Genomic DNA, 10833 nt, shown 5'->3' with positions numbered 1-10833 from the left:
CCCCTGACACATCCCCTGGCAGCACAGAGCCACCATGGTGACCCCAGCCCTGCAGAGCCCAGGGTGCTGGCCAGAGTAGGGGCTTCATTCCCACATTCCCATATTCCCACATTCCCACATTCCCACATTCCCACACTCCCACATTCCCATATTCCCACATTCCCACACTCCCACATTCCCATATTCCCACATTCCCACACTCCCACATTCCCACACTCCCACATTCCCACACTCCCACATTCCCACATTCCCACATTCCCACACTCCCACATTCCCACACTCCCACATTCCCACATTCCCACATTCCCACACTCCCATATTCCCATAGTCCCACATTCTCACGTTCCCAAGCTGTTTTCCATGCTCTCCATGCCCTGTCCCATGGAACTTTCAGGTTCCTGCAGAATTGTCCCCAGAGCTGTCCCTGTGCCCTGTGTCCCTCTGTCCTGTCCCTGTCCCTGTCCCTGTGTCCCTGTGCCCTGTGTCCTATTCCCTGTGTCCCTGTGTCCCTGTGTCCTGTCCCTGTGTCCTGTGTCCTGTCCCTGTGTCCTGTGCTCTATTCCCTGTCCCTGTGTCCCTGTCCCTGTGTCCTGTCCCTGTCCCTGTGTCCCTGTGCCCTGTGTCCTATTCCCTGTGTCCTGTGCCCTATTCCCTGTCCCTGTGCCCTGTGTCCTGTGCCCTATTCCCTGTCCCTGTGTCCCTGTCCCTGTGTCCTGTCCCTGTGCCCTGCCAGGTCCCCCCAGCTCTGGGGATTATCAGCCCCTCACAAGGTGACACACAGCAGCTGGACTGCTCCTGGCTCCTGCTCATCCTCACCCCACTGCCCCTCTGGCTGCAGCCTGCCTCTGAGGGCATCTCACCCAGGAAAGGGAATTCTTAAAACCACTGGCTGGAAGAAGGATGGAAAAGTCAGGGAATAATTCTCTTAATTGACTACTCTTCTTACTACTTGTAATCTAAAGGAAATCTAATTAATTCTACATGAAGAACCACTATTCTGTGGTGAAGTGTAATTCCTGATCTCTGGGGCTTCAGCTTACCAGTTGTCAAATTATCCAATTACACACTTGTTAAAATCCATTTTGGGGAGATTTTCATGGCTTGTAAATAAATAATTTCAAAACCTTAAATCCCCAGAATGAAAAAAAAAAAAAGGAAAGAAAAAAAAAAAGTGAAGCCCCCAGCCCACAAAGGGAACCTCAAAATGAGGAAACACATCTAAAAATAATGTCAAGAAACTGAAAAGAGAGAATCCAGCGTGCTCTGCTCCAGCAGCACCACAGTGGTGATGATCTATTTCAGCTGGGAGAAATCCTCTGCTGCTTTTTCAGCAATGCCTTATTCAAATCACTAATCTGAAGGGAACCAATTAAGGCAGCATCCCCCTCATTAAGGCAAAAGGGAGGAATCCTTTCTGAGCAGGGCAGGGATGGTCACTGTGGCCAGGCCAGGCAGCTCCCAGAGCCTCAGCAGGGCTGGAGCTCTCAGGACACAGCAGGACAAACCACACTGTCCTCATGCCTCAGCTTTTAGCTGCTACAGAGATTCTTTCCTGTCTTTCAGGTCCTGCTCTTGTGTATAACTCCAAACTCCGTGGCTGCTGTTCTCCTGTTTTATCCAGACACAATTCCTCTCCAGGCTGGGGAACCAAGGACACCTCACTGCCCCAGGCCTGAGAGATGGAAACAGGGAATTGAGGGGACAAACTTGGACTGAATGACCTCATTACCTGCAGCTGTAATTGGAGAATTAACCCCTGAAATGTAAATGAACCAAACTTCCAATTGTGTGAAAAACTCGTGAGCATCGTCCAGCTTGGGTGAAACCTCTGGGAGGCTCAGACTGGCCAAGGTGTATCTATTGAATAAATATTTAATAAATTTTAATAAATACCCTCGTTATTCTCCACCTGGTCCAGCCTCTGTCCTGGGGAGCCATCCCAAGGCATCACTCCCAGGCTGTGTGGCAGCAGATGAGAGGGAACACGGGAAATCCTCACCTCAGGGAACATCTGTAGGAAGGGATGTTCCTAAATCAATGCAGATTCTGGATCCTCATGTGCCAAACCCGAGGCACAAGAAAACCTTCTGTGATCTTCTGTATCTCACTGAAAACACCACAGCAGAGTTACAGACTATGGCAGTGCTGGGTAAGGAAATGCTGTGAGTGAAACCAGACACGAAACAAAAGAGGAACAGAAGGCAGTAATCTGCTTTTTATAAACCCAATCTGACTGTATTTCAATGAAAGTAAATAAACACCATCCCTGGTTTGGCTTTTTCTCAACAACAGCAAAGAAAAACCCCTTTTGAAATTTCCTGGAGTCTGATTATCATAAAGATATAAAGGTGTTGGAAAAACAATTCAAATTATTCAAATTCAAATATTTCCAGTGAATACTGGTCATTCTGGGCACTAAGTGTGAGACTTCTCAAGACATCCTGACTTGAAAATCATTCAGAGCACTTTTCTACTGAAAATGAGCTGACTGAAATCATCTCCACAAAAATGATCAAATTACAAAATAATTACAAGATCATCATTCTGAAAATTCTCAATTCACCAACAAATGATTTCTGTTTTAAACTCAGAACATTTGTAATCACAGTGGTTTTACAGCAGTGGGAAAACAGGCCAGCACTTCTAAATCTTGTGTCTGTTTCCATAAAGGAAGAACAAGTTCTGGTGAAACCTGCTTTAAATGGAGATCTGCTGTGTTTTCCTGCTCCTCCCACATTTTGTAGCTGCAGAGCAACACAGAGATTGTCAGGGTGAAGGATTGGGCTTGTCTCAATCCCAGTGTCCAACCAAAGAAAACACATGTAACTCCCAGCTCAGAAAGAACAGCAGCTCTTGGGCAAAGCCATTTTTCTTAGGCTTTAATTTGTAAGAAAATCACCCCTGTGCTTGTTGCTGCTCGTGTGGGGAAGCTCAACCAGCAACAACCTCATGGACATCCCCTTCCCCCAGCCTGTGGGAACAGCAGTGGAAAAGGTCTGGACTGAACAAGATCTGCCTGATGGTTGCCAGGGTTTGGGAATCCAGGGAGCCAAAGGTGTGTGTGGAGCTGCAGTGAACACATTATTCCATCACTGCACGCTCCACACGTGTCTCATTGGGCAGGAAAACACCATTGCTGGGCATTTCAAATGTTAAGGACCCCAGGGTGGTCATTAATTCTGGAAGGAAGAACCCAAAGAACATTTGTTGGATTCTGGGGCGTGCTCCACTGCATTATTCCCTTGTCCTGTGCCACAAACACAGCCTTGCTGTCACACAGCTGTCCCCATGTCCACAGGGCACGGCACGAGCCTGCCACAGCAGGGCCACAGCTCAGGGAACAGCAGCAACAACAGCAAAACCAAACCAAGCCACGTTTCCAGATGGTTCCAGATGGAAAGGAGCCCTGAAGATCAGCCCCAGGGTGAGGATGATCCCTGGTGAGCACAGGCTGGTGGGGACAGCTCTGACACCCCAGGACACTGCCCAGGAGCCTGGCCCAGCACCTGGGGACAGAACTGCCAACCCCACCAGCTCTGGAAAAGCCTCAGTCACTGACATCTACACATGGAACAACCCTGTGATCCAATTAATTCCTGGAGCACCACAGATCCTTCCATGTTAATGAAACACCTTCTTCCATCGGCTGCCTGCAGTCTCCAGGATGTGGAACAGGATCTGATCTGACTCACACAGACTGAGAACAGCTCTGCAATACAAAGCCCTGCCAGGGGAGCTGTCTGAGCACCAGAACCGATCCCCAAGGGAGGATTCTGGACCCAGGCAAAGCTGGGAGAGCCACAGTGGGTGACACGATGTGTTCTCTGCCACAGCAATATTCCAGAAGCACCCTGATACAATAGCCCAGAAATAACCCAGGGAAAATCTGGGGTTTAGTGCTGTCAATACTGACCCTGGAACAGACCACTACTCAGATTTCTGATGATATCAGCTGGGAAGGCACTGTCAACACAGGAGTTTAAACTATTAAATAGAAGCAACAGATAAACCCAAGGATTCAGAACAAAGAAATGGAATGAAATGCAGTCACAGTTTAATCATGGGGACTTGCAGTCAGAATTTCAGCCATCAGGGAAGAGGTCCCCAGTCTGAAACACGACAGCAACAGAAAGAGCTGGATGTGACATTGAGTCTCAGGACAAATATGTGCCATTGTAGAGAACAAGCCCTGCCCAACTCAACAAAAACCCCAGCAAACAACCAAACCCTGGCCTGCATCTCCTGAGACACAGAACAAAACATTTCCAGGGCACAAACACTGGGACAGCAATGGCAAGAGACATCACCTGGGATGTCTGATTTCAGGAAAGGTGGCTCAAAATCACAACTGGTGGGTGCTGAGACTTTACTGGGGGAGTGGCAAGTCTGTTCCATGGTGTGAAATTTTAAGTCCTTGACCTGTCTAATTTCAGGAATAGGATGTATTTCTGAAAAGAAAATGGTTGCTGGCAATAGCACAATGATCCAAAGGTTTCTCCCTTTCTTAGGAGTAGGTTTCATCTGTGATTCACTCATCATTTTGATTTAAAAAGGCTCCCTTTCAGCACTGGGTAACATTTTAATTAAATATTTGAAAACTTGCCGAATACTGTAATTGCAATTTAAAAGCTATGAATTAGGAAGGTAAAAGCTTTTATCTACTCTCCAGACATCTTTTTCCTTTTCATAAAGCTGTCAGTGGAAGTCTTTAGGAATATTCCCTCGTGGAGTTTGAGCAGGACAGAGGGCTCTGGCTGATGTGCTCCTGCCAGCAGAACCCAGGCTGCTCCCAGCCAAAAGCTCATCCCCCTGCAATCAACCTGTTCCTCTACAGCCCCCACAAGGGGAGAGATCCTCCTTTCAGAAAAGGCCTGGTTTCACCCAAAAGCAGCCTGATTGTCAGGTCAGAGGGTGGATGGGGAGAAGAGGCTGCAACAGCTCCCAGTATCCCATTCCAGCAGCCCACTGGGAATGCTGGAGCTGAGCTGATACCCAGTCTCTACCAGAACATGAACAGCATTATTTAACAATGAAATGTGTCAGCTACATGCATTTATAAGGGCATTAATACCCTGGGTATTTATAAAATCCATCAGCCACTGCCATGACAGCTGATCCCTGTAATTATTAGAAATAATTGTAATACAAAAGAAGTCTCCTTTATAATAAATAGCCTCTTTACTGCCAGGATTGATTTTATTTATTTACTTGGTCTGCTTATACAGCTTCTAACGCTGATGGTAAGTAGAACACTTTACTTCCTGTCAACATATTTGTTTAAATTTTAAAGAGAACATCAGGAGCAGGTTGAAACAATGAATTATCTAGAAGGAATAATGTTAAATTGGTGTTGAGGTTTTGGATACAATTTATTCAATATGACTGCCAGAAATAGGACTTCTCAGAAGCCAAGATGTGTCTGATGTGTCTGAGGACAGGAACAAGTTCCTTGGCAAGAGGAGAACGGGTTCAGGGTCAGCCTTACTTTGATAATTGCTAGGACACACAAAACTGAGCTTTTAACCAAATAATCTTTTTAAACATGAAGTCTGTTACATGCTGTGCATTACAACAGATTTCTGTTCAACAAGAAAAGACCTTTTCTCTTTACAGCTAGCTGGTGAAGCTGACCTTATCAAACAGGTGTTCCCCCAGTGTTTCACACAGCCCCAGCACTGCAGAAATGCTGGCACTGGTGGCAAAGGTTCTTCTGCTCCACCACCACCACCACCCTTCCCTGGGTGTCCTGAGCTGCAGGAGCTGCAGGGGACCCCAGCAGCTCTCACAGGTTTGTTTAACCCCCCTGAACAGCAGGTTCCAAACAGTTCAGCTTTTCTGAGCAGGGGACAGCCACCCATGCTGGGGGACAGTTCTGTGCCCCCTGTGCCCTGTGTGCTGCCACAGACGGGCTGGGCTGGGCTGCCTGGGGGACACTGACCCTGCTAAAGCCTCTCTGCTCAGCTTTTTCTACCTCTGATGTAAACCTGTCCCTGCCTCAACCCTCACTGAGTGTCTCAGAGCCCGATGTGCTTGAGGATGATAAACACTGGGCCAAGCCCAGGGACAGTGGGAGCTGAGCCTGCTGAAACAAAACAAGCTGTAATTCACTGCTCACCATCCACCTGAGCCTGCTGAAACAAAACAAGCTGTAATTCACTGCTCACCATCCACCTGAGCCTGCTGAAACACCTGGCAGCCATGGAAAGTTGTCTTTGGAGCTCCTGCCTCTGCCAAGCAGACTGCAGCCTCACCACTGGGCCATTAGTTAACTCCCTAATCCCATCCAGTATATATAATATAATATATAATATACAATACACTATAATATTAACTTGCTGAATTGGAAATATAAAAGGTGTATGTGGAGAGCAATTTATCAAAAGGTGAAGGTTGTGAACCTTCAACCTTTCAAAGTAATTTCTGAAGGGACACCACACATCACTTTTTCCTGTATTACAGGAGAAAGTAAAGTAAACTCACTGCTCTGACAATGGATTTATCAAGCCTGGCACCAGCATCTCATCCTGCACTGCCATTCTGGCAGGGCCATCAGGAGCTGGGAGGCCACAGGAATGAAAAGTGTTGGAGAAAAGCAGGGTGAGTGCAGCAAGAGTCCCAAGAGCTGCAGCAGCAGCACTGGCCCTGTCCCCTGAGGACAATGCATACATTGAAATATTTTCATTGCAGCGTTTTGTAACTCGAGAAATCAGGAACATCAAACCTGGCCAATCTTCCTCTTTTCAATTTACAAATCCCTGAGAGTGAGCAGAAAGGACTACAGGAAAGCTGCTGCAGAGGTGGCACACAACAGTCTTTTAAAAAAAGCAAAGTTCTGCCCAATGTGAAAGCAATAAAATTGTTCTTCTGAAAGATTAACTTGTAATGGAAATATTCAAGAGCATTTCTGTTTGGTGCTTCCATACATGAAATTACATGTTCTGCTAAGAAGACCAGTAAAAAACCACCCCAAATTACTCCTGCCTCCAAAAGCAGAGGAATAACAGAACACATTCCTTTCATTGTGCTTCTTTCTAAATGGAAGAGGAGAAATTATTCTTTAAAATTTCATTTTAAATTAGCAAATTGCAAGCCATCTTTGCAAGGACCACAGGGAAAACTGAAGTATCAAACTAATCAAAGTTGGATGCCTCCAAGGGGCTGCACCTGAACCATCATTTCCTCACACACCGTGAAGTGTGACAAAGACCTGGAGGTTTGAAATACCCTGGAGCTCCTTCCCTGACACTCCAGTGAATGCCAGGAAGGTTAAACTATTCCCAGTCTGGCAGGGATGCAGGGACTGCTGCCATTTCTCTCTTCCCCATTATCCCCACACCTGTTGCCTGCAAATGCCATCTCCTGATAACTTTATAGGCTGCGTGTGACCTTTGAGCTCACAGCTCTGTGCTGCTGCAAAATGGGCTTTTCTTCATCTTTAATGGAAATGAAGAGAGTGAGCTGATCTGCAGCAACTGCCAGCAGAATCTATTTTTGCTCTCAGGAGCTAGGCTTCACCACTTTATCACTGGATAGATAACAAAGCCATCAGGGGTGGTGGGCACACGTGAGCAGAGCTGTGGTTTTCTGCCACCGCTGCAACCACTGGGGAAAAAACCTTTTCTCTTTTCAATTATGGATGGAGAGAACAGAAACCCCAACATCTCAGATTACGTAAATAACTCTGCAGCCTTAACCCCCAGCAGCCCAGAGCCCGTGTGGCTGCACTCCAGGGCCCTGGGGCTGCAGGGGCTCTGCATGTCCCCAGCCAGAATATTCTGGGAAATACCCAGTGAAATCCTCCTGCCCTGCCCAGACAGAGCCATGCACAGGGGTTACACAGCTCTCCTCTGGGAGCCAGCCCCAGTTTCAGCTGTGGGACACACCTTGGCAATGAAAGCACGAGCCACAACAAGAGGAAAACATGTTTTTTCATAAAATAAAGAATCAAAGCATCTGTGTAGTTTGGAAGCTGGTAAATATAAATAACAAGAACAGCCAGTTCTGTGAGTCTGAAAGCTCAGAAAACACCTTCAGTCTTCAGTAATGGCATAATTAAGTTGCTATCACCAGGCAAACATCCAGGCTCCATTTTTTTAAATGCTTTAGGATTGATTTTTGCTTTTCTTTCGGCACTAAACAAAAATGTGTAGGTATTTTCTACCAGATTGCCTAAGAACAGAAATGTGGCACAGCCAGACCTTACACAAGCAAACTTCATCCCTAACAACAAAGAAATGTGAAAGGGAGACAAGAGGAAATGTACAAATTTCTGACTGTATTTGAAATTTGGGTGTCTGACAGGCATTGTCTGGGTAAGAACGAGGCTGAAGGACCAGGAAAGTTTCAAGCCCTGTAGTTTTCTCCATGGGGGAACCTCCTGGAATGCCTTTCTGCACAAGAGTTGGCTGCATACTGCATTCTGAGCTCCCCAGCTAACTGAAAATCACTCCCAGCTCATGCCATTCCTTTCATTTCTTTTCTCACTCTCAAATGGATGTGGAGTCAGAAGATCTGGGAAAACTGCCACTCAGGAAGTCTAGAGCAGTGTAAGAGCACTGTGGATTCAGGTCAGCCATGAACCACGATGCTCTGAGTGTCCAAGCACACCTCGTGCTGCATCCACAGCTCTGAGCAATGGAAATGCCACAAACTCAGCTTCTGCCCCCAAAATCAGTCCAAGAGAGCAGGACCTGGGAAGCTCCCAAGTTTGTGATGTGTTCCTCACGTGTTTCCTTCTGTCCCTCCCTCCCCTCTCAGCTGATTCCCCCTGCCAGACACTGCAGATGTAAAGTTTGAAATGCTGAAAACCTGCAGAATGCCAAAGAGCTGCTCACCATGGCCAGAGGCAGAACTCCCACCAGCTCCTTCTGGCTGACGTAGATCTTGGAGATTGCCAGGTCAGATGTGGTGTCTCCAGGATATTCCACCTGCCAGGTGATGAGCTGGGTCTCAGGTAGGTCAGGCAGGTCCTCGATTTCAAAATCAATCTGCATGATTTCAGAGGAAGGACCCTCCGCACTGCAGCAAAGAAAGGAAAAGAAATGTTCATTCACATGACTGACAGGCCAGGAATATAATTGCTTTTATATTAATAAAACCTTGGATTAAGGCTCCTTCAAAGAGAGGATTTGGTGGGATGATGGATTTAATAATGAATTAATCACTTGCACTTGTCTTAAGATTTCAGTGTATTTCCCAGCAATTCAAGTGGCTCAGTAACATTTTGTGACGTGGATCACTGTGCACTGCTCCATTTCATGGGGGGAGAAACGAGATCAGAGGCAAAACAGAGGCTGAGACTGCAGCCAAAAGTGACTCCCAGCCCCTCCCTTTAACCAGCACATTCTGTTTCCCCCCTGCTAAAGCAGCACGTGAACAAATCTAAGGGAATCACTCCTTGGAAGGGGAAACCACTGCATCCAGAGTATTTTCTGGTTATTAAAAAGACAGGCATGGAAGCAAGGTCAAAGCTCGGCATGGGGTCCATGAACAAGGGCAGCAGGGAGCAGAGGACTGGAAAACTCAGAATTAATTTTTGGTTCTACTGCTTCCTTGCTGTGAGTGTCAGTGGGAAGCTCCTTTTGTCCTTTGCCAAACCAGGAATTACAGATAATCGAGCTTGTTGTGAGAGAGGTACAAAACTGGGCAGTTTAATATCAGCCAGTCCTGCCAGGATGGCTGAGAGAAAAGCCCCAGAGAACAGCAAAGCCTTGCTGGGAGTGATGCTGGGGCAGCACTGGGGGCACTGGGGGCACTGGGGGCAGCTCCCCAAAGCCAGGCTGGCTTTTGGAACCTTCCTGGATTCCATGTTCAGGAATGATCCATGATCCATACAGCAGAAATGCAAAGGTGGAAAGGGAATTGATGCAATTCCTGTGAAGTTTGTTATAAAAGCAGCTACTGCATGGAAAGGTAGTGAAGATTCCAGTCCTGGCAAGGTGAGCTCCTTAGGCCAGTGGCACCCAGAGACACAAGAAAATACTCAATTTCCTGTAAAGCTGTAGAGGAATGTGGGGTTTCTCAGCAGTGCACAAATCCAGGGGACACTGAGAATGCTTTCAGTCCTGAAGCCCTGAACTGCTTCAAGGGTTTGTGTGGAGGGGAAAGGAAAGAGCAGAACTTCTTCCTGTGGAATAATCCTCAAGGAGAGGAAAACTGGCACAGCACTGAAGGGTCACAAGCCATTTCTGCTGGAGAGTGCAACTAGATAAAAAAGGAACATTTCAGGATCTGATTAGAGTCCCAAAATGCACCCAAACCCCAGCAGGTTTCCCAGCTGACGTGGGAAAGGAGCTAAAGCTAAAGATACACTTTTATGAAGACCAGTTATGACAACAGCCCCAGCTGGGAATCCTCCCAAGATCCTCAGAGATTTCCACTGTGCTGACTAAATTCAGAGCTTTACCCAACGCCACTTCTTGAAGAGGCTGATCTGATTATCCCTCAGGTTTGTATTTCAGTGGATGCACCGTGTTCTTTCTCTCCTGGATGGAATTTAAAGCGAGCCTCTCTGTTCCCAAATGAAACCCAGAGTGCTCAATTTCTCATTTCTTCGTGCCATGAAAAGCAGAGCAGGATTTCTGACCCAGAGCTGGATGCAGCCTCGTTTCATGCTGAGCTGGGTGGGAGCAGAAGCTGCTTTAAGCACGGTGAGCACGGACCCTCAGTTCCCTTAACTGTGAGAGCAGGAGCAGGCAGCACTGCCCTCAAAGCCCTGCACACAGCCTGCCTTGGACAGGGTGTTCCAGCCCAGCTGCTGTGTTTAACGAGCTGACTGAACCTCCACAGTCACCCTGGGGCTCCACTCTGCTCAGGGTGTCTGCCACTGCCTCG

At 47.2% G+C, this 10833-nt stretch overlaps 1 protein-coding gene across 1 annotated transcript in view; it reads right to left on the bottom strand.

The window, feature by feature from the left end:
- TMEM132D (transmembrane protein 132D) overlaps positions 1-10833 on the bottom strand; it is a 185485-nt gene that overhangs the window by 61454 nt on the left and 113198 nt on the right. Inside the window, exon 4 of the mRNA XM_015644435.2 lies at positions 8835-9018. Within this exon, the coding sequence (XP_015499921.1) occupies positions 8835-9018 (184 nt within the window). The remainder of the gene's footprint in view (positions 1-8834; positions 9019-10833) is intronic.

Source organism: Parus major, chromosome 15, assembly GCF_001522545.3.
Source record: "Parus major isolate Abel chromosome 15, Parus_major1.1, whole genome shotgun sequence".
In the NCBI taxonomy this organism is placed as follows: Eukaryota; Metazoa; Chordata; class Aves; order Passeriformes; family Paridae; genus Parus; species Parus major.
This window is presented reverse-complemented; position numbering and strand designations above follow the sequence as displayed.